This window comes from Pantherophis guttatus, chromosome 4, assembly GCF_059756535.1.
Source record: "Pantherophis guttatus breed Tessera chromosome 4, ASM5975653v1, whole genome shotgun sequence".
Lineage (NCBI taxonomy): Eukaryota > Metazoa > Chordata > Lepidosauria > Squamata > Colubridae > Pantherophis > Pantherophis guttatus.
Window position 1 is genome coordinate 48,422,445 of NC_142066.1, and position 24,804 is coordinate 48,447,248.

Here is a 24,804-nt window from a genome sequence, read left to right on the forward strand (position 1 = left end):
CAATATTATACCAACTGGAGCATCCCACCTAAATGGGATGTTTTGTTTCTTTAGCTCAGTCACCAAAAATCCAAAGTCCTTTCTATCTTTTAACATCTTGGATGGCAGCTCTTTATATATCCAGATCTTCTTTCCATTCATTTCTAGAGTGGAGTTAAAAGACTTTTGCACAATATCATTTCTTATTCCTTTATCAGTAAAATAAATCACCACATCTCTAGGCAATTGTTTTTGCTTTGCCACCCAAGAATTTACTCTGTAGGCCTTATCAATCTTACAAAATACTTCTTCGGAGCTGACCTTTAAGATCACAGCCAGAGCTTCAGCAGACATCTTTCTCAGGTCCTCCCTGTTATTTTCCTATATTCCTCTCATTCTGATCGCAAATTCCATGGATCTAAATTGCATCATTGTAACTTCATTTTCAATCCTTTGCTTTATATTATCTGCATTGTAGGTCTTGTGATCAGCTTCCTTCATTTTAGACTCTACTTCTGAGCTATTTTCTTGAATCATTGTCAAATCATTTTCAATTCTTTGTATTTTATTATCCAGATTATGAATCTTATAATCAGTTTCCTTCATTTTAGAGTCTATTTCTAAATTGATATCTTTATCCATCTTTAGAATTACTTCTGAGAAGCTTTTCAAAGCTGTTATAATATATTGCTTCAGGTTATCATACTTTTGTTGAACCAACTCTTTAATTTCCTGTCTATATTTTTCAAGATTCTGGTTCATAATCTCATCATGTCTTGCCAACTCCTCCACAACAAATTCCTTTAAAACTTTAAAACCATTCTTCTGCATCTGTGAGCTCAAAAATTGCTCTTGTGATTTATAAATGGGGGAGCCCCCCCCCCACAGCTTGATTGTCTGGCTTTGTCAGTTTTAATGCCATCCTGCCACATAAACAGACTCTTTTTAAAGAAAAAGTCTTCTCTCCACACAATATCAATATCAAGTCTCTAAGAAAGGAAGAAGCATGGAACAGAAATTTTTCTCTTCCCTTGTAGCCAGCGTTATTGCTTCAGATACTTTGTAGCAAGTTAAACCATTCAAACGGAAAGACTTTCGCTTTCAGCTTTCTTCTCAAGCCTCAGCCAGCCGCCATTTTAAACTTTTTTTTCCCCTTTTCACTCTTTCTTCATCAATCATAGGGTTGTTACAAATACTTGCAGTTTAGAGTCCCAAATCCGGATTTCATCCTGCTTATTCGAGCAATCTGTTAGTTTTCGCTAATTAGGTTGGTCACATCGTCTAGCTCTGCAAAGCGCAGAGTCCTCCCGCAGCCCGGAGCAGCGGCGAGCTGGATAGGGAGCCTCATCCTGCTTCCTCCCCAAGAGTAGAAAAAAAACTCTGGGGACTTCGCAGAGGGCTCTACCTGCTCTCGATGGCTCACCTCACATTTCCTTAAGGAAACGGAGTTTTTCGAGCCGCCTCCCAGCTGTAAAGGTGGCTCTTTACGGGCGGCAGGGGTGGCGGTCCCAAAAGACCGTCTAGCAACAATGGAAGCCAAACTGGAAGCCTCAGGGGCAGGAGGTTTTAATACTGAAAGAGATCCCCCCCCACAAAATGTTGAGAGCCAGAAGAGATTATGTCTTTCTGGTGGCAGAACTGAGAAACCGTCAGATACAGTACAGATGAGAAGTTCCAGCTGGACTAGTGGTGAACTATTCAGGAGAAAGATATCATCTTAACTCAGTGTGGAAGGCAAGAGATTTTTACACCAATGTACTAAAGGCTGGATGCCCACAGCCCCCAGAAGCCAGAAGGAAGATGGAAGCAGAGAGGGCAGGAAAGGGGGAGAAGGAAGAAATGTTGGCACATGCCCAAAAAGGGAGCTTTGAGTACTCAAGAAGAATTAATACAACTTTCGACTACTGTTCAAGTCTTGGAGATAGAAGAACCTTAGGATCAAAGACAGACCCGAGCAGCAGCCAAGCGTCAAGAAGAATTAAGAGTGCAGCAACTTCAGATGATTCAAGACACTACAAAAACAGAAGCAGTGGGAGGAGCAAGGCCAAAAAGTAAAATGCATGGAGATTTCCAGCAGATGCTCCAAAAGCTTCAGGGGCCAAGAATGGCAACTAGATTTTTGATTTGGAATGTTAATGGCCTAAATTGACCACAAAAGAGGAGAAAAATATTTCATTATTTGAAACAGTTTTAAAATGATATAATTTGTTTACAAGAGACTCATATTAGAAGTAAAGATAAAAAATATTTAATAAATGCAAGGTTAGGTATACATTTCGTTGCATCTGCTCCTGAGAAGAAGAATGGTATAGTTCTATACCTAAAAAAAGATTTAATTGCCAAATTAATTGAAGCAGATGATCAAGAAGGATTTATAGCAATTGAACTTCTAATAAAAGGAGAAAAAATACTTTTAATTGGAGTCTATGCACCGAACCAACAACAGGAAAAATTTTATAAGCTTTTACATTCCAAGTTATTACAATGGGATTATAAATCATGTATCTTACTCGATTGGAATGGAGTTTTGGACACTGAAAAAGAAAAGAAGGGGCTCTTGCAGAATATCTCAACGTGTTCAAGATTGCCAAAATCGTTTTTTGAAATGATGGATGATATGTAGTTGAGAGATATCTGGCGAGAGAGGAACCCCGAAGAAAAAGATTTTACCTTTTTTTCTGATAGACATCAATCTTTCTCTAGGATTTATTTTATATTAATTACTAATGATCTTTTTTCTAGGGTGAAGAAGACGAAGATCTGCCCAAGAGTTTTAACGGCTCATAGTCCAGTTTGGATGGAATTAGAGTATGGAATGGGATCTAAGAGGTCTTGGAGGTTAAATGAAAATCTGTTTATATATGAGGAAAATGTAAAAGAATGTAAAAAATTTATGAGAGAATTTTTCATTATAAATATGCATAAGGGTACATCTATGGAAATGGTTTGGGATGCAAGTAAAGCTTATATGAGAGGTAGTTTAATATATTTGAATAATAAACATAGACATAAACAGGAAAAAAAAGGAAGGACTTAGAAGAGGAAATTAAAAAAAAAGAACAAGCTTTGATATTGAACCCAGTAGACAAGAAAATAAAAGAGGCAATTAACTTATTGTGAGGGCAATTTAATATGTTAATGGCAGATCAGGTCGCAACTAATATGCAATATGCTAAACATAATACTTTTTGCAATGCTAATAAACCAGGGAGATGGTTAGCATATTTGTTAAGGAAAAAACAAAAGTCACGGACCATAGAGAAAATAGAATATAAAGTAAAGAGGTTTATCAGCAAAATATGATTAAAAAAGCATTTTTAGAATTTTACACGAGGTTGTATGCTAGTGATAAAATTCAAAGTATAGATATAGATAGATACTTACAGAAAGAGAATATCCCTAAATTACAAAAGAGCAAAGGGAGGGTCTAAATCAGTGATGGCTAACCTTTTTGCCGTTGCATGCCAAAAGCGGGGATGCGCACATGACACACACACCCTGTGCTCCTCCCACTTTTGGCACATGATGGTATGGTGGGCCCAGTAGGGCCATTTTTCACCCTCCCCAGACTCCAGAGGCTTTCTTGAAGCCTGGGGAGAGCAAAAACGGCCTTCCCCACCCCTACTGGAGGCCCTTCAGAGGCCGAAAAAGGCCTGTTTCCTGACTTCCGGTGGGTCTGGAAGGCCCAAAAATCAGCTGGCTGGCGTGCACATGTGCACTGGAGCTGAGCTAGGGCAACGCTCATGTGCCCATAGATATGGCTCTACGTGCCACCTGTGGCACACATGCTATAGGTTCGCCATCACGAGTCTAAATCAACCAATAACTTCCGAGGAGATTATGTTTGCAATTAAGCAGTTGAAAGTGGGTAAAGCTCCTGGGACGGATGGTTTGAAAGCTGCTTATTATAAACACTTGCAGTCAGAAATGTTGGGACCACTCAAAGAATTATTTATCAACATACAATCGGGAGGAGTTGTACCCCCATCCTGGAAGACAGCTTATATTTCTCTGATTCCAAAGGAGGAGCAAGACCATACTCAGCCAAAAAATTATAGGCCTATATCACTTTTAAATACAGATTACAAAATTTTTGCTAAAATACTAGCAAATAAGTTAATGACAGTCATGTAACAAATAATTCATAATGATCAAACTGGTTTTATAAATGGTAGACAAATGAAGAGTAATGTAAGGCAAGTTGTTAACCTATTGGAGTATTTGGGGAAGAACAACCAAATCCCTGCGGTACTGATATTTCTTGATGCGGAGAAAGCATTTGATCAATTGAACTGGCAATTCTTATTGAAAATAATAGAAAAGATGCAGTTTGGAGAATATTTTACACAATCTATTAATGCAATATATCAGAAACAAACAGCAAACATTAATAATTAATGGTAGTTCAACAGATACTTTTAACATAGAAAAAGGAACGAGACAAGGATGTTCTTTGTCTCCATTATTGTTTATCTTGACCTTGGAATTTCTGTTAAGTAAGATATGTGGGTCGGACAAAATAAATGGAATTAAAATTAGGCAGTATGACTACAGATTACGAGCATTTGCAGACGACTTGGTTGTTACTTTAACCCAACCATTACAGTCGGTTGTAGGTTTAATGGGCATAATTAATCAATATGGACAAATATCTGGATTTAAAATAAATGCAGGGAAAACGAAGATAATAACTAAAAATATGACTATAAACCAAAAAGATGAATTAGAAAGACTAACAGGATTTGAAATTGTTAAAAAAGTTAAGTATTTAGGGATCTATATTATGACATCAAATGCGAAAATATTTAAGCATAATTATGATCCGTTGTGGCAAAAAATACAGAGAGAGATGGAAAACTGGAAAAAATTACAATTATCCTTGTTAGGAAGAATAGCAGCAGTAAAAATGAATGTTTTGCCTAGGTTTTTGTTTCTTTTTCAAATGATACCAATACTTTAAAAAGATGAGAATTTTAAGATATGGCAGAAGGGTATTAATAATTTTGTCTTGGCAGGGAAGAGACCGAGAATAAAACAAAAAATAATGCAGGATATATGTGAAAGAGGAGGTCTCAAAATGCCCAACCTAAGACTATATTATGAGGCAGCTGCTCTGTCAACAATTAGTGACTGGATGAATGTAACAGAAGAAAAAATATTGAATATTGAGGGATATGATTTGGTTTACGATTGGCATGCTTATTTATTATATGATAAGAAAGTGGATAAGGCTTTTAAAAATCACATATTAAGGAATGCTTTATTGCGTGTCTGGAAAAAGTATCAATATAAATTAAATTATAAGTTACCAATGTGGGCAATACCCAGACACGCAATAGAGAATATAAGTGTAGAGCAAAAACAAGATGTGATTACTTATAAAGAGCTGCTTAATAAGGAAGAAGGTACACTACAATTAAAATATTTGAATCAACTAAGAGAAGAAAGGATAATTCAAACATGGTTTCAATATGTACGGTTGCATTTTCTCTAGATGGAGAGAAGATCAGAAAATTGGTATTTTGCAGAATGAGGAGAACTTGGTAAAACAGATTAGAGATCAAAGTCAAATGGATATAAAAAAGTTGTATAATGCATTGGTAGAAATAGATTCAGAAACGGAGTTAGTTAAGGACTGTATGATAAAGTGGGCACAAAATATTGAAGAACCAATAATGATGGAAACGTGGGGAAAAATATGGATTAGAAATGTAAAGTTTACGCAAGCCCAAAACCTAAGAGAAAATTTTTATAAAATGTTTTATAGATGGCATCTAGATCCCAAAAAGCTAGCCTGTATGTATCCAAGTTTGCAACCTAAGTGTTGGAGATGCGAATGTGATGATGCCATATATTATCATATATGGTGGACATGTAAAAAAATTAAGGCATTTTGGATAAAAATATGGTGGATTATCCAAAATATTCTCAAAAAGAAGATAAAATTTACTCCACGGTTCTTTTCGTTAGGTATAATTACAGATTGTACTGTTATAGAGATTAAGTTGATTTTAAATTTAATAACAGCAGCCAGACTCTTGGTGGCGCAGTATTGGAAGAAGAAGACTTGCCTACTATTGAAGAATGGACACTAAAAGTAGTGAACTTAGCAGAGATGGCTAAAATCTCAGCGTATTTGAAGGACCATTCAAACGAAAAATATATATCGGAATGGAGAAGATGGATTGACTATATTCAAAACAAATATCGGACTAAAAAGTTTCAAATTGCTTATGAATGAAACCAATATTTTCTTTTTGAGTTATGTTTTGTTAGTTGAAAGGGGAGTTAAAGAGTAAGAGGGAGTTTGGGGACTACAGAAAGTTAGCTTATTTTAGCTTATGTTTGTTATGCTATATATGTTTTTGCTCTGGGAAGTCCAGGGGGGTGGGTGGGGGGGGGGAGGGAGGTTGGAGGGAAAGGGGGAGGAGGGATGGGAAAAATTGCTGTAATACTTGTTAAAACTTTTTAATAATTAAAAAAAAACCCTCTGGTTTTAATTCTATGGATTTATGTAATATTTCTTCCAACCATTTCTGTATTCTAGACTAATAATTTTTTGCTTCTAAACATGACCACCACATTTGCCAGATCCCGGCAAATGCAAACATTTTCAATATTTGGCTGATTTATTCTTAAACATCTTTGCTAATCTTTCTGGTGGCATATGCCACCTATAAAACATTTTATATAGATTTTCTTTATATGCAGTTGCCATTGTCAATTTATAATTCCTTTCCCATAGTTGTTGCCATTTCTCTAATTCTATTGCATATCCATAATTTTTCGCCCATGTTATCCTTTTCTCTTTTACCTCTTCATCTTCCAATCTAATTTGCAATAAATAATTATATGGTCTTTTAATCATTTTTTCATCCTTTCCAATCATTATCTGATCCAACTCTGATTCCCCCAAGTTAAAACCATATTGTTTCAAGTCTTTATCATAGCTTGATTGTATCTACAGCCATGTATACCAGTCAGTCTCAATTCCTTGTTTTTCTAAGCCTTGTTTCTGTTTTAATTCTCCCTTCTCTGTTAAAATAACTTTATATCTTACAATCTTGTCCATGTTAATCATATTTGGATATGTCAACGCTTCTATTGTTGAAAGCCACATTGGTACTTCCATATAATATTAAACATATAATTTATAATTTTAACTTCTCTAATTTATTGAATATTTTTCTTCTCTTTATTGCTGAGTTTAATCCATTTATATTCAACAATATTATTTTAATTTCTTCTTCCATTTCTTATTTATTTATTTGCTTTGTTGATCTAGTCATTCTTATCTCCCTTAGTTCCTTAACTTCTTTCGCCCTTGCTCCTTCTCTTAATGCTCTCTCTTCTTGTTCTTTCGTTGTCTCTCTTGGCTGTTCTTTCTTCTCCTCCTGTTGTTCATCCCCTTTTTCTTCCCTCAACCTTCCTTCCTCTTGGACATCTATGTACTGTTTATAAAATAATTCTGCTTTCTCTACTGAATCTAGTCTGTATCTTTGTTCTTCCCAGTTCACCAATATTCCTTCTGGAATCAACCATCTAAAATTTATTCCTCTCTTTATCAAACATTTCGTGAGAAATTGACATTCTTTTCTCAAATCTCTCACTCTTCTTGGAATTTGTTTCAGTGCCACTACTTCTCTCCCTTTATGCTTTATCGTCGTGTTTCTCATCAATTGCAATATCTCTGTTCTCAGTGTTTCCTTGGTGAATCTGACATGAATTTCTCTAGGTAGATTATGTCTCATTGCATATCTTGTGTGCACTCTGTATATCTCGTCGATTCCACTTAATATCCCTTCCTTACTTTCTTCCATTGCTTCTGCTAGTATCTCTGCAATTTTCTCAGCTAAATTTTCTCCCTTTTCTTCTTCAATGTTTTGTAATCTTAGATAAAAATCAGCTTTATCCATTTCCAGGGTTATAATTGTTTTTTCTTGATTTTTATCAGTAATTGTAAACTGACTTTGTATAAAAAAGAACACCGCTTTGGGGGGGGGGAAGCCCTACTAAGCAGGTATATATAAAAGTATGAAGGCTTAACGCATTGTAAGCTGCCCTGAGTCTCCAGAAAAGGGTGGCATATAAATTGAACCAATAAATAAATCGAACCAATAAATAAATTATAAGTCTGTAGTCCATCTCTTCAACTTTTTTCTCCATTGCTTCTGCTTTTTCTTCCATTTGCTGCAATCGTTGTTCATTTTTCCCTATCATTTCTTTAATTTCTTTCAATTCTCCTTCCATTTTTTCCATTCTCCCATCTACCTTGTCTAATCTTGTTTTAAGATCTTCATATATAATCTGTAGCATATTTTTTAATTCTATGTTTATTTTCTCTTGCTGTGGTGTGGGTTCTGTTGTTTTTTTCTCAATAGTACCAGATGCTGCAGATATTGATGGTGATGATGAATGTTGTGTTGTTTTCTTCATCTTGTTGTTGTTGTTTTTTTCAAATCTTACTGCCCAATTTATAATCCAAATATTTGATTTCTTCAAATTCAAACTGCACACTCAGACTCTTCAGGTTCCTGCTACCCTAATCCACATAGATTTAATCCATATATGATAAAAAAAAAGGTAGAAAGACTGTAACTGAAAAAAACAACACCAAAAACAATGAAAAATCAAAAACAACCAAGATGCCCCAAAAAGGCAAAAAAGAAAAAAAGAAAAAAGAAAAAGAAAAAAAAAGAAAAAGAAAAAAGAAAAAAAAGATTTTTCAAATTTTACTACCCAGTTTTATAATCCAAATACTCAATTTCTTTAAATTCAAAATGCATTTTGAATCACCCCACAGCTTCTGTTTTGCTGGCTAAAGCAGAATAACATGTATGAAGTAATAATATGGGCCCGAGTGCTTAGGGAGATGATGGTTACTTCTGAATGGATCCCAAATGTCAGAGAGCAATAGTTTCCAGATGTGATAAATCCAAGATTAGATATTAACAAAATAACAGAGTTGTAAGGGACCTTGAAAGCCTTCTAGATCAACCCTATATTCAAGCAGGAAATCCTATACCATTTCAGATAAATGGTTGCCCAGTCTCTTCGTAACAACTTCCAGTGTTGGAGTAATCACAACCTTTTGAGGCAAGTCATTGCACTGATTAATTGTTCTAACTGTCAGGAAACTTCTCCTTTGTTCTAGGTTGGTTCTACCCTTGATAAATTTCCATCTATTGCTTCTTGTTCTGCCTTCAGGTGCTTTGGAGAATAAGTTGATCCCCTCTTCTTTTTGGCAATCCCTCAAATATTGGAATACTGCTATCGTGTCATTCCTAGTTCTTCTTTCACTAGACTAGACATATCTAATTTCTGCAATCATTCTTCATATGTTTTAACCTCCAGTCCTTTAATCATCTTTGCTGCTTTCTCTGCACTCTTTCTAGAGCCTTAGCGTTCCTTTTATATTGTGGCAACCAAAACTGGATGCAATATTTCAAGTATGGTCTTACCAAGGCATTATTAAATGGTACTAACAAGATGCTGCTGCTTTTAAGAATTGTAGGAACTCTCATTTTTCATTGTCTTCCCAAAGAATTTGGCTCCATTAGATAAAGTAAGCTCAGTTTGCTTTGTAAAAGAATTGTCTCCTGTCCTTGGCAGCTGGACTGACTGCAGGGCAACTTCTGGGGAAAGTGGGGAGATTCATGGATGGTTTTTACAGTCTTGTTTAAGCAAGGAATAGATGAGCAGGCTGATTGGCTAGCTGGCAGAGTGTTGCATGTTTACATTTTTTTTTCCTAATAAACTGGAGCAGAGAGGTTTTGAACCAAAGAGGATGGAAGGGTCTTTTCAATTGCAAATTTCCTGAGGTGAGGCCACCTGCCATACACTGATCCCTTACTCTAGTTCCTCTTCTTTTTTTTTCAATTGTCTCTCAAGAGACATGTACATCCTTCTGAGAAATAGGCCTAACTTACTAAATCCAATTCCTCAATAATCATTCTATCTCCAAAAATCTACCTCTTGTTTGTTGGTTGGCCCTTCCTCCAATGTGTATACAGACTGGTTATGACCCATATAAACCTGATACTTTTCCTATAATCTTTTCCCTTTTGGAGTAAGGAATTGGTATATGTGAAATCTGAGGACTATCCATTGTGGTTAAGATCAAGATAAAGGATAAGGGAACAGAAATTCTGGAACAACAATTTGAGGAGTAAATTTATTTGCCTTACATTGATCATTGCTCAATTAATACTGGTCCTTTGTGTTAAACTGAGTCAAATTAAAATATTGCAGAATTTAGAAAAATAAGATCATGTTTGGGTTTAGATAGTTTGCATGACCTTTTTAGGGGCACATTGTGATGCAGTTAAGGAGTAAAGTATGGCTAAAAGCAAACAAGTATCCATAACCTTCCTAGTTGAAGATCTACCTGTCACAGTGCTGAAAATAATATTTTTTCCAAGCAATATGTTATTCATATCTGTTTGATTTCTAGTTTTAATAATACATTTAAATGTAAATTTCCAGCAAATTTTCTCTAAAATGTGTGATTTAAAATATATTTTTATCCAGTTTTCTCATGTTTATAGAATTAAGAGCTGCCTCAAAGAACTTTGGACGTTCTTCTATCTGATCAAGAATAATGAGAATTGTAACTTTCTGGAACCCTGAAAGTATTGTATCACTCCTAACCTTGGATCTTTTTTTTTATTTTATTTTAATGTACAGAGATGTGAGCTATGTCCTCATAAAGATGGAGCATTGAAGCGGACTGATAGTGGAGGTGAGTTTACTTTTCAAGATAGCAGGGCAGTCCAGGTACCATTTCTCAATCTAAACAAGGAATGTTTGGTTTTGAGCTACTTTATACATATTTTCCTTCTGCCACGTATCATGAGGACCATGGCTTATGGATTTAAAATCAAGATCAAAACGGTAGCACAGTAATAAGGGTCACTTGTCTTTGAGATGGATGGTCATATAAATTTGATTACTATAAGTAGAAGCAGACCAAAAAAAAAAATAAGCAAAAGAATTAAAATTCAGCAGAACTGTTAAGGTCATTATTAAGAGACATATCATGATTGGATTTCAATCATCCGATGCCTTTCAGAATAGTTCCACTTTTTAGATTTCTGAAACTCAAGGGCAAAGTTATGCTCCAGCAATCAAAGGCAAAGATTTTCCAAAGGGTGAATATAGTTCCTGAAAAACATTTCTCACTCTCTCCCAAATTTCCCAAAAGAAAAGGCTCTCGGCATATCCACATAGGACACAACATTAATACAGATACAGTCTTGAAGTTGACTATCCTGCAGGTACCTGAGAATCAAATTATTTTTCATCAAAAATTTGAATTTGTACCTCCTGGAAGCCTATTGGCAGCCAATGCAGTGCCTGTAACAAAACTTCTATGTTTGTTGCAGCAATTACTCCAAATGCTTGCCAATTCTATTATTATGAAATTACAATACAGACACTTCCTTACTCCACCCCCAGAACATAAGGAGTTATGTCTCACTTGATCACCATTACAAATAATAATGAGTATATTTTTGGTTCACTCAATGCCACTTTTTTCAGGAAGTTTTTAGATTAATCAAGGCTCTTAGAATTGTGAACAAATGAAACTTGGAAGCATGAGAAAGAAATTATGGCTGGTTTGGAATCTTTGAGAGAGGAATAACAAAGATGTCATTTTCACTGTGACAATAAATCTTGTATATTACCAAAAAAAAAGAGGATGTCAATTTTTCATTCAGGTTTTTATATCATCAAATCAATTGCTTGTTAAGTGCTGGAACTATAATTCAGGCATCTACAACAGCATAGAATTACAATGTTAATCTATAGCTGGGAATGCATATTTGAATAGAAATACAGTACTTCTCACAAAGTTGGAGAAAATGCTGTAATCAGGTGATCTATATGTTTTTTGAGTCTCCAAGTGCGGACTGGTGATGATGAAATTCAAAGCCTCGATCTTCTCCCTTGGTAGATTATATATTTTGAACTAGATTTGGGCTATATCTTTTTCTCTTAGAAAGCAAATACCCTGTGCACCAATAATTATCATATGGGAGAACACCTAGAAGTCTTTTCCCCAATCTTGTGTTTTCTCTGTAGAGATAATTGACTCTTGTTTGGAGGAACAATAGTCCATTAAAGGCCTCACTTGTGGTCTGAAAAATGTAGTTTTATTACCTCAGTGAAAATCAGGCCATAAAAGCTTGATCCCCCACAGAAACCAATTACGGTCTGATTTATGCCTTTTTCTGATATGTTCCTTATTTTCTCCATATCATTTTTGTCCTTCTGGCATCCAGGCTGGGCCCATGTTGTCTGTGCTCTATATATCCCTGAGGTGCAGTTTGCGAATGTTCTCACTATGGAGCCTATTGTCCTCCAGTATGTGCCCCATGACCGCTTCAACAAGGTAAAGGAGAGATCTATCACAACTTAGCTAACCCACCTCTATTTTGAAGTCTTGGGGCCAGGTCACACATTAAATTATGTCACACATTAAATTAAATACTAGAGCATGCAGTTTCCCTGTCTTTTGTTAGCATTACTATGTGTGTTTTTTAAAGTGTGGGTGCCCAATCCTTTTTCAATAAAAATGAGTAGAAATTTCTCCTTATGTTGTCAATTAATTGTGACCATATGAAATCATCCATGAATTTTCTGGATCATAGAAGAATCTTGGTTTCTCAATGCTTCCTTCTGGGTTGCTTTTACCAACTTCTCAGACTCCCAAATCTGGTAGTTTCTAATAGTATACCATTTTAGCACTTCATAGGCTCAACTCTGCTTAGCTTCCAAACCCAGACAAGATTGGCCAAGTAACTTAACAAAATGTTATGCCTTCCCACCCCATTGCAAGAATTTAAAAACTTTCTTAAAATGTGTTTCTTTCTCTTTTATAATTTTCATGAAGAAAATATAAGGAACAACAAATTTGAAAAGTAGGAGTGGAAGTTTTAAGTCTTCCCCTTACAAACATGGACATATCAATCAAGATTGCATTCCCATGTGCTTAGAAAAATATTATTCTCTTTCTCTCTCTTTCACACCCAAGCACACACACATAAAACTGCATCTTGCTTACAGAATTATGGAATTGGAAGAGACCACAAAGTTTCCACCCTCCAGAGAGAGAGAAGAAAACCAATTAAATCATCCTTGAGAAGTGGCTATTCCACCTCTTAAAAATCTCCAGAGATGCAGAACCAAAGCCTTTGTAGACTGTTCTACCATAATACATATCTTACTATCTGATGGTCATATTATGTGGCTTTGTTCTCAAGATCTTTTCAGAGATCATATTGATAGGCTATGAATTCTGTAGCCCCTATATATACCAGACTATCCTATGCTGTCACAAGTTATTATATATTGCCAAACAATGTCATTCTTAAATTTGCATTTTGGGATCTCCACCGAGAGGCATACTGGTATTAGAAAAGCAGATGAAGTTCTATTGTTTTTATTGCAGACTTGTTACATCTGTGAAGAACAGGGCAGGGAGAGCAAAGCAGCTTCTGGAGCCTGCATGACTTGCAATCGTCATGGTTGTCGGCAAGCCTTCCATGTTACCTGGTGAGTCCATAAGTATATATTTCAAAATCACTTTCTTCCTCCCCAATTTCTGTTCCAACCTTTCAGTTTCGTCCATCACTTTTATGAATCAATGAAATACTATTAGCTAGTAAGAATGAAGAATTCCTCTGATTGATTGTAGCTTCTTCCTGGAACCTAAAAGTTTTATGGATGTTTTCATTCTGGCTTATTTCTCCTCTTCAGTCATCTTAAAAACACTGTTTCTAATGGAGGAAAAGGTTGTATCCATTTTCCACCAACCTGTCCTCCCGACATCCTGTTATTCACCCAATGAAAATCACAAGTCTCCATTTTCATTTCAAATCTGAGATTGGGGTGGCCATCATTTTGGATATTTAATTTTCAGTCTTACTTTTTAAATAACATGTCCTTTGCCTTTGCACCAAATATGAAACAAAAAAAATTAAGTAGTGGTAGTTTTTTTAGAAAAAATAAAAGAACTGGAGTGGGGAAAGGGGCAGGGAAGACCTTCCTAAGGGAGACAATAAAGCAGGAGAATATTTAATGCTGCTTGATTGTTTCACTATTGCACCCCTTTTCTCATCTAGTTGGTATAAACATGAGTTAGGAAAGTGACCAAGAAAGAGATTTCTGGGAAAACAATTGGAGGCAAAAGGGGAAATATGCATCCTACCCTTGCTTTCCATTTCCCTTCTCTAAATCTTATCCTGTCCTTCCTTTTTTGTATGACCCAGAGAGGCTCAAATTCCTAGCCTAAGTTCATTGACAGGTTTCTTGTTCAGCGAAGAAATAGACTGCAGGACAGAAAAGGCATAAATAATATTCTGATAAAGGACAGGGTCCGACAGAAATATATATAACCCTTCTAGGCAGGGGTGGGTTCTACTTACTTTTACTACTGGTTCGCATTGCGCCTGTGCGCGCTCATCTGAACATGCACAGAAGCTTCTGCGCATGCGCAGTTCACCTATGATGATGTCCGGGTCAGTGGGCGGAGCCTCCTGCCAGTTTTACTGCCGGTTCTTGTGAACCAGTCCGAACTGGGGGCACACCGCCAATGCTTCTAGCTTTTCTCTCTCTCTCTCCCTCCCTCCCTCCCTCCCCCTCTCTCTTTTTTGCATCAACAATAGCAAGGAAAAATATCATTACCTGTTAACAAACAAAATAAATTTTCTTATTGTTAATTAATTTATTTCTGTTAAAACATTAGGATATATTCCACCAACATGTACTATATGATGGCAGTTTGAGTAGATTGTGTCTCCTCTAATGTTATCAGTCATTACATAAAATTTTGGATGTCTGTATGCAAAAAAGAAACTAAGGCAGTACTAAGTCTCAGATCTTCATTTACAAATCAGAATGTGAGTTGGCAGTCACCAAGAGGACCAAGGAGATCTATGTATTGTTTTTGTAGTAATTTGCCCTATAACCATGTCAGGGCTGATAGTTCTGTTATTAGAACAGGGGTGAGAAGGTTTGTGGAGTAAATTATTTATTTTATTTATATAAGTCCTTTAAAAAATCAAGAAAGTTGAATTAGTGAGTTAGGGAAATCAAAATCAAAACCTGGTTTGACTGGGATGCCTGAGGCCTCAGTTTACATCAGTTCACTTCCATATTTCAGTGCTCAAATGGCTGGACTTTTGTGTGAAGAAGAAGTCTTGGAAGTTGATAATGTGAAATACTGTGGCTATTGCAAGTACCATTTCAATAAAATGGTGAGTCATTACTTCTTGTTATAATCATAAATAAAATGTAGATAATTTTTCAAGGTCAAACAGAAGCTATGGATATAATAAGCCCAGGTATTTTTGTATGTGCATTATTCCTGGGTTATGATCCCTTCCCAACTATTGGTCTCTAAGATCAGAAGCTTAAATCACAGGAAGTTCAAAAGTCAGTTTCAAGAAAGGAAACCAATGTGGCTGAATATATAAGAGGAGACATTGTCTGTGGTTATGACAGAGAGATAAAACTTATTAAAACACGTATGCACAATTTCTTCCAAGTCAAACACTCCCCTTGGTTTTTGAGAGGCATCTTGAAGGCTGCACTGCTAACAAGTAGTGCAGGTTAAAGAACTGTGCAGAGAGAACAAACATTATTTAATATTTTAATTAAATGTATAAATACATGAAATACAACTGATATGATTGCAGCACATATACTGAATCATATTCATGTTCTGTTACATTAAAAGCAACAGTTCTATGGCAACTTTTGCATAGGTTCTGAAGAATAAATCTAAAACTTTTGGAAATATTTTCCAACAGTTCCAACATGGAACTGGATCTTGGGTTGTATACAGTGGTGGGATTCAATTTTTTTAACAACTGGTTCTGTGGGCGTGGCTTAGTTGCGGGTGTGGCTTGGCGGTCATGTGACTGGATGGGCGTGGTTAGCTGATCATGTGACCGGGTGGGCGTGCCTATGTGCATAGGGACTACTCAGAGGGCTGAAAAAAGTCATTTCTGACTGATCCTCACACTTTTGACCGGTCGTCGCACTTATGACCATCCTCACATTTATGCCTATTGCGGCATTCTTAACAACCGTGTCAGTCATTTCACCACTACTTCTCTTCACCACGGTGACAGGATAGGCCGCAAAACGTAAAATGTGAGGACAGTCGTAAGTTCAAGGCAGGGCCGGATTTAGATGAAAAGAGGCCCTAGGCTATTCCACTTATGAGGCCCTTTCACCTATAGTGAAAGTGTAATTTTAATTTTGCTAACAATTTGAATGTAGGCCCCTCTTGATCTTGAGGCCTCCTCTTGATCTTGAGGCCCTAGGCTGAAGCCTAGTTAGCCTATAGGAAAATCCGGCCCTGGTTCAAGGACTGGTTAAAAGTGCGAGGACCGGTCAAAAATAACTTTTTCAGCCCTCTGAGTAGTCCATATGCACATAGGGGCTACTCAGAGGGCTGAAAAAAGTCATTTCTGACTGGTCCTCGCACTTATGATTATCCTCACATTTATGCCTGTTGCAGCATTCTTAACAACCGTGTCAGTCATTTCACCACTACTTCTCTTCACCACGGTGACAAGATAGGCCGCAAAACGTAAAATGTAAGGACAGTAGTAAGTTCAAGGTGGTCAAAAGTACGAGGACCAATCAAAAATAACTTTTTCAGCCTTCTGAGTAGTCCATATGCACATAGGGACTACCCAGAGGGCTGAAAAAAGTGATTTCTGACAGGTCCTCACACTTTTGACCGTCATCATTTATGCCATCATGTATCTTCTAGTCCAGTGATCTCCAACCTTGGCAACTTTAAGCCCGGCAGACTTCAACTCCCAGAATTCCCCAGCCATGCTGGCTAGAGAATTCTGGGAGTTGAAGTCCAGAAGTCTTAAAGCTGACAAGTTTGAAGACCTCTGAGCTAGGGCTTTGGGGCCAGCCTTTTGGGGAGGGAGTCCCATTCGGAGAGACCCCCTGCCTCTCAGGAAGCATCAGGCCCAGGCAGAGAAAGTTGCCAAGGTTGGAGATCTCTGGACTAGAAGACCTCCAAAGGTCCCTTCCAACTCTGTAATTCTGGTATTGGCAAGCAAGCACAGTTAAGCTACTTAAATCCTCCAGAGCAGGGGTCCCCAACCTTTTGGACCTCAGGGACCACCAAGTTCATAATTTTAAATTTCGCGGACCACTAATACGGATCCAGTGTGCCGCTTGCTGAAGCACCTGGACTCCCAGTGACGGGATAGGGTCCTTCAGGCACTCTCCCCCCCTCTTTCTCTCTCTCTCCCCCCTCTCTTATTCTCTCTTTCTCTCTCCCCCCCTCTCATTCTTTCTCTCCCCCTCTTTCTCTCTCTCCCACTCTTTCTCTCTCCCCCTCTTTCTCTCTCTCTCTCCCACTCTTTCTCTCATTCTCTTTCTCTCTCCCCCTCTCTCTCATTCTCTCTCCCCCTTTCTCTCTCATTCTCTCTCCCCCCTCTTTCTCTCCCTCTCCCCTCTCATTCTCTCTCTCCCCCTCTCCCCCTCTTTCTCTCTCTCCCCCCTCTCATTCTCTTTCTCTCCCCCCTCTTTCTCTCTCCCCCACACTCTCTCTCTCTTTCTCTCTCCCCCTCTTTCTCTCTCTCTCCCACTCTTTCTCTCATTCTCTTTCTCTCCCCCTCTTTCTCATTCTTTCTCTCTCCCACTCTTTCCCTCTCATTCTCTCTCCCCCCTCTTTCTCTCCCTCTCCCCTCTCATTCTCTCTCTCCCCCTCTCTCTCCCCCTCTTTCTCTCTCTCCCTCCTCTCATTCTCTTTCTCTCCCCCCTCTTTCTCTCTCCCCCACACTCTCTCTCTTTCTCTCTCCCCCTCTTTCTCTCTCTCTCCCACTCTTTCTCTCATTCTCTTTCTCTCCCCCCTCTTTCTCATTCTTTCTCTCTCCCACTCTTTCCCTCTCATTCTCTCTCCCCCCTCTTTCTCTCCGTCTCTCCCCACCCTCTCTCTCTCATTCTCCCATTCTCTCCCCCCTCTTTCTCTCTCCGTCTCTCCCCCACTCTCTCTCTTATTCTCTCTTTCTCTCCCCCCTCTTTCTCTCTCTCTCTGCCACACACTCTCTCTCATTCTCTTTCTCTCCCCCTTCTCTCTCTCCCCCACTCTCTCTCTCGTTCTCTCTTTCTCTCCCCCACTCTTTCTCCACTTCTCTCTCCCCTCTTTCTTTCTCTCCCCCGTTCTCTCATTCTTTCTCTCTCTAACCCTAATCCTAACCCTCTCTCATTTCTTTCTCTCCCCCCTTCTCTCTCTCCCCCACTCTTTCTCCCCCTTTCTCTCTCACCCCCCCTTTCTCTCCCTCTCTCCCCCACTCTCTCTCTCTCATTCTCTTGCGGGGGGCCGATCTGGTGTCTGCAATGGAGAGCAAAATCCAACTTCTTCTCTCTGCTGTAAGTGCAGCATCAGTATTCCGCCTTGGTATATTTGCGGCGCAAGGCAGCCCTCGTTTCCTGCCGACTCGGAGCGGTAAACAACGTCTGGTTCGGGGAGCAGCTGGATTTTGCTCTGCATTGCTCTCTCGGCCCCCTGCAAGCTCTCATCTCTCGAGAAGCCCAACCAAAGTTTCCTGTACCACTTCAGAGAGCGCTCCTCGAGAGACAAGAGCTTGCAGGGGGCCGAGAGAGCAATGGAGAGCAAAATCCGGCTGCTCCCCGAATCAGACGCTGTTTACTGCTCTGAGTCTCAAGCAGCAGGAGAGGAGGGCTGCCTTGTGCTGCAAATATACCAAGGTGGAATCCTGATGCCGCACTTATAGCGGAGAGAAGAAGCCGGATTTTGTTCTCCATTGCAGACACCAGATCGTATGGTACCACCTGCAAAAATGCAAAAATTTCCAAATGTAGCCCTGCCCTCTATTAGCCCTCCTGATGTTCAACTGTTGTCTCTCAAGGAGGATACTTGGCCATCTTCATGCTTGAAAGGATTCTACAGTGTAACAGCAGATGTCTCCCACCTTGGCAGCTTTAAGACTTGTGGACTTCAACTCCCAGAATTCTCCACAATTCCCCAGAATGGGCTAGGCGGGAGTTGAAGTCCACAGGTTGTAAAAGAGCCACAATTGCCAGCCCTGGACTAGGGTAGGCTGACGCCGCACGGGTGGGAGGTGGGGCAGGGCGAGGGGCGGGCGAGCCAGCAATTTAACAAACGGTTCGGTGTGCTGCAAGGCCAATAAATTGCAAAAAAACACCAAACAGTTTGTTAAATTACTGGCTCGCCCACCCCTCGCCCCGCCCCGCCCCCACTATTTATTGGCAAGGGGCAGGGCGAACCAGCAATTTAACAAACGGTTCGGCCGAACCGCCTAGAACCGGCAGAATCCTACCACTGGTTGTACATCTGTATCAGAACATCTTAACCAAGATAAAATCCTAAAATATATTGGCTACCGAAAGTAAAAAATTGGTTTTAGTAAGATGATAGTGGTTTCAGAGAGGTTTTCCTTCAAGTGACTGCAATTATACATTCCTTTTGCTGATACATTTTTGTTTTTGAAAACCTGCAGTATTGGAAGTATCAGATGAAACTTAAAAAAACCTTCACCTACATGAAGAAATTTTCATCGTTCTGCAGCATTAATGTCTGCTTCTTCCATTGACCTCCACCTATTTAGATTAAGTGAATGTCACCTTGACCTAGATAATCATATAACCTAATTTAATAACAGGAACAGAGTGCTATTTTTTAGGGGTGTTTTGTTTTGTTTTTTGCAAATTATTTGTAGCTCTTCCCTCTGTTACATATTTAGAAGCACTATCATTGTTCTTCTAAAAATTAAAACTATTTCTTGTGTGGACAATATTAACAGCCAGTTTGGAATAACATTAATCCATTTTTTTCTTCAGCATCAATCTGCTTCCTTAGCCATTTAATTTTTTTTTTCTTTTCCTGTTATTTTTAACATTTTCAATAGCATAGCTTAACTGAAGATTTCTCAGAAAATAGGGACCAAAATAAAATCTAATGGTGCAGCCATATTAGTTTACTTGTATCTTCCAGGTTCGTGAATAAAGTAGGGATTAGATCAGTTGAGTTACATAAGAATAGCATTTTAAAGGTAAAATAGCATATTAATAAGAAATTAAATCCTGCTCAGTAACAGCAATTTCTGTCAACTGGAGCATTAGTTGAACCCTTTCATACCAAGATTTCCAAGTTTCCTTTTTAAAAAATAGATTAAAACACAACTAAAAAGGCATAAGAAAACAAGGAAGGACAACCTCCCTTTCTCTAATATATGTTGCATCATTTTTCTTTTCTGGTTCATTCTTGTACGTGAAGAAAGTTGAGATAAAAGTCATCATGTAAAAATCTGCTTGCTCTTAATCCCAGTTTCCTCTTCCCTGTTTTTTTTCTTGTCCTGAAATTAGCTTTCCTCTAGAAATAGAATCTGATGTTGTTTTATGTTTGCATAAGCAGAATTGTAATATCTGGTCTATAAAGCTAAGTGCGTTGCCTATTCCAAATCTGTTTTTGCCTGATTTGTTGTTGCTACTTTTTTGGTTCCTCATGAAACTTCCAGAAGTGACCAGACAGAAGGAGAACATACAGTCCTTCCTGAACATTTGTAAGGGGGTTTATCTGTTCATTGCTTCAACTTTATACTTAAAAAATAGTTGCCGTATCATACCACAAATTGAAAGGAATGTCTCCAGTTTATTCGAGAGCCCAATTTTTTTTTTTTAATTAATGCTGAGTTCTCTACAAGATGCCAATGCCATGTCTACATCAAGAAAGTTATCAAATCCCTATCGCTAGAAAATTAATGTTTCAGGGCTAAAGTTTGGTGAGATCTCATTGCCCCAAGAATATTCCATAACCGACCACAGAAGATTCCTCTGCTCTGGTGTTAATGTGGCTTCTAGTGCAAGTACAAATAAATCAAATGCTTGGTTCAGAGAATGTCTTCCTGTCCCAAAGAAATGCCTCAACTTTTAGTTTTGCCTTGCATTCTGTATAGCCAGATGCTGGCTACCTTAAAACAGATAAATGAAACATTTATAGACAGAGATAGATTTGATCCTCTACCACAGAATTACTTCAGACAAATGCTGGGATGACTTTGCTTCTTTGGGTGGTTCACATACAGGGGTTTCAGGGAGAGACTAATACTCAGGGCAAGTTGGGGAAGATTTAGTCAACATATGGAAATCAAGCATTACTTCCAGATAAAAATGCTGAATAGCCCAAATATTAGCCCTTTTTGAAATGAAATACTCTGCCCTTCATTACTAATATCAAGTACAGGATGTCCTCTGAAGTAATGTTTCAGATATTACCTTGAATTTTTTTTTCCTTTGACATTTTTTTCATTATTAATATTAATAAGTGTATAGCTTGAGGAAATTTGCTTTTAGAGATTTTTTTTTATCTTGTTTTCAGGGCAACCTGAAGGAGGGAGGGAGGGAGATAAGGCATAACACTCCCAGGGCATAATTGGGGCCTCATCTTAACCTTGGATTAACTTTCCAAGCCAGGATGATGGAATTTAAGAAACTTAATAACAGATAGTGCTGATTCTGAGTAGGTTGCCTCTCTTGTTACAGGGCTTAAAAAAAAAGACTCCATATCATATTAAATTACTGTCTGTATAGGCCTGGCCAAAAGCTTCATTGCTATATATTCCTATTAGGGCATCTTCCAGACAGTTTGATTCCTGAGACAGGAAATCCACATGGCAGTTCCCCTTCCCCCTCAGCCCTCTGATTAGGACACTATCCATGGGGAGTTCTACCATGAAATAAACAGAAGATAGGTAGATGTAAGCACTTACTCCTGTATTCTTATGTAGATTGTACTTCTACTTCTACTGAGTTTTCAGCAGATGAATAGCTAGATCAGCCATCTCCAACTAGAATTTTCAATATGTGTTAGACTTTGACCCCATCATTTCCAGTCAATACCAGTTAAGATTAGGGGAGTTATAATCCATCATATCTGAAAAATACCCTGCTTGGAAGGCTAAAACTAGCAGATCATGTCCTTAAGGACAAACCTCTCTCTCACTTTGTTTCTCTGAATCTGTCTCTGAGGATATCCAATGCATTATCCTAATTGATAACTTCCTAAATTTAATTTTTTTTTTTACTATGAAAGCTAGATAGTTCTGTAATAAAGCAGAAGATCCCCTATTCATTAATGGCACCTCTAAACCAGTTTATACCTGAAATTCAAGAGTGTTGTTCCAATTACACTAGCACAATACAGTCAGCATAGTATTAAGTATAGGATAGTACAATATAATTAAATGTGCCAATGTTGAGCAGTGACCAATGTTTCCAATTAGAATGTTCTTTCAGCAAACAATTGAAATTTAGGATTAGGATTCCTCCTAATTTATTCCTGGAGGAATAAACAACTGTTCCTGGCCTAAGTTATGGTTTTCTCCTACATGATGAAAAGGCAACAATAGTAGCAGTAGTTTGCTGATAAAATATGGTTAATATTGGACAAGAAGGTATAGAAAAAAAATTAAATACTCCCTCTGAAAACAACACTACTAATCTTTTAAACTGTAATGGATTACTATTAAATAACAACTGCTTCAAAGATCTGTGTTTTTGCACATTGTTTGTTTTTGAGGCAATCAAAAAGGTTGCTATGAGTCATTTTTATTGAGCTTTAGGGCTGACCAGTTTTTAGGCCAGATATCATGGGCCAGTTTGGATCTTTTTCTTTAAAGATTGAGCCATGGTCCCAAAAATTATCTCTGGCAGCATCTCCTTCCAGGAGGAAGAGGGTTTTGTAAATTATAAAAACCAGATTGTTATTGGTAGTAGAAGCCTATTAGTTCTTCCTGTTTGCTTTTACTTTTCTCTTCTATTTCCGTCTGATCCAAAATCTTCTCCCTAATTCCCACTTGCCTCCAGAAGACATCACGCCATTTTGGAGGTGGTTCTTTTATTGGAGGAAGGAGGAGTCGGTCAGCATCCCCTACACAAGAGAAGCATGTGTCTCATCATGAGAAACCAAAGAAGGTAAGAGAGAAGAAGACAAATAAAAAAGTAATACACAAAGGGCACACATCAAAGGTTGAGAGTAAGTTCACATATTCCATGGAATATGTATTTTGCCTTTCTAATACCAAAACAGATTAAATCAAATAGGTAAACTTTACCTAATTATGGTATACTGCATTCTTGCTTTTCTTCTTTATCTGTCAGAATTAGTATTGGTTCCATAATTCAACATCTGGAAAATATTATTTGCTGAAATAATTGGATACTTCCAGGTAACAATGAAGACAACATTTGGTTAATTTGTATTACTTTTCACAAACTCAGTTTCACATTCAGTAACTAGCTAAGGGCAGAAGCTTTACAGACTCAGGAAGGTTGATGACTTGTTCTATTGTACCAATAAATGAGAATATTTGTGGCTCAGGTTGAAATGAGAGGTCTTTGGTGCTCTCTGACCTTGCTTTTTTCTTGCAAATGTTTCATTACCCTAACTAGGTAATATCATCTGTCACTAACACTGATTAGATTACCTAGTTAGGGTAATGAAACATCTGCAAGAAAACAAGCAGGGTCAGAGAGCACCAAGGGCTCCCTCATTGGTCTATTGTGGCCAAGAGGAAAGTTGTAGATATGCAGAAGATCCAGTTAACTACAAACCACATACCGTAAATCCTTCTCTGTCTTCATATAAGTATTGCCTTCAAGGTTTCAATCCAGGCTTAAATTCACTCTTATAAGTATAAGGGGAACAGAATCAGCCTTGTCAATTTCATGACTGTTTTCATTTCGTGTCTCTCTCAGTACCTCTGAGCCACTTAAGCCTAGTGAAATAAATAAGTTTTGCCACTTTAATCACTTTTTTTAAACTATAAATGTGTATAGAAGTTGTCAGTATTATTGTTTTCAAAAAATGGTGGTACTAGGAGAAAAGATGTTCCTATTAGAGATGGCACTGTTATCAGTATCACTGATTTTCCATTGGCACAGCTTCTTCCCACCAGTCACCCTCCAGAAATAATGTAATTGAAACCTAGGAATTCTCAGTCAGCATGGCTATTTGCCATGTTGTTAGGAATGTTAAGAGATGCAACCCACATCTGGAAGGTGCCAGTTAAGGGAAGCTGGAGTACTGCAACTGTCAGATTACATCTGAAAATATTTTGTTGCAATAGACAACAGAAATTGCTTTTTAAAAGAAACATGGGAGCACAGACATTTCGGATGAATGAATGAATGAATGAAGGAAGGAAGGAAGGAAGGAAGGAAGGAAGGAAGGAATGAATAGGTTATCTTTTCCATTTTTAACGAAATCAGCTGTAAAAAACGGATTTAACTGAACACATCTACTGCAATATAAACTCTGTTGAATTCATTGATATTTATTTCTGGATGGAAGAAATGAAAAAAATTGGATGGAGAAAGAATTCTAGAATTGGGATTTAATTTTCAACTTTATAAATGGATCTTCAATGCCCTGGGTTTGTAAAAGGAAAGCATTTCCATGTATTTTTTCTTGTTATATTTTTTACTGAATAAGAGCCAAGTTGCTATATTGCTTTGCTGTACAACAGCTTGTACTGCACAGTAAGAAAAATCCAATTGTAATATCCTGGTTTGTTGTGCATCAACTATGGTGTGGGAAGATCATACTCCGAAGTAGAGCAAAACAGAAAAGCTATTTTTAATCCTAGGAGTTGAAATTCAAAAAGAAATATTAAAGACAACCATAGGCAAAGTGCCTTCATAATAGCATTTGCTCTCACCACTGCCACTCTCCTTCCTTCCCTCAAAAAAGTTGGAATTAAAGTTTCCAAGTAAATTGATATGATTTACTGACATGACTTCAGT

The 24,804-nt window shown here is 37.8% G+C and overlaps 1 protein-coding gene across 15 annotated transcripts in view; it reads left to right on the forward strand.

The window, feature by feature from the left end:
• The window catches only part of MLLT6 (MLLT6, PHD finger containing), a 180,112-nt gene that overhangs the window by 80,845 nt on the left and 74,463 nt on the right, over positions 1–24,804 (forward strand). For 7 of the 15 annotated variants that reach the window (XR_015733804.1, XM_034415653.3, XM_087892107.1 and 4 more), the window contains exons 3-7: positions 10,666–10,720; positions 12,264–12,373; positions 13,433–13,536; positions 15,146–15,239; positions 22,867–22,974. Coding sequence is in view for 14 of the 15 variants with exons in the window: in XM_034415651.3 (XP_034271542.1) it covers positions 10,666–10,720; positions 12,264–12,373; positions 13,433–13,536; positions 15,146–15,239; positions 22,867–22,974 (471 nt within the window). In the remaining variant the exon portion in view is untranslated. Of the gene's footprint in view, positions 1–10,665; positions 10,721–12,263; positions 12,374–13,432; positions 13,537–15,145; positions 15,240–22,866; positions 22,975–24,804 lie in introns of those variants that run through there. The other 8 variants (XM_087892104.1, XM_087892101.1, XM_087892102.1 and 5 more) reach the window with 3 other exon arrangements.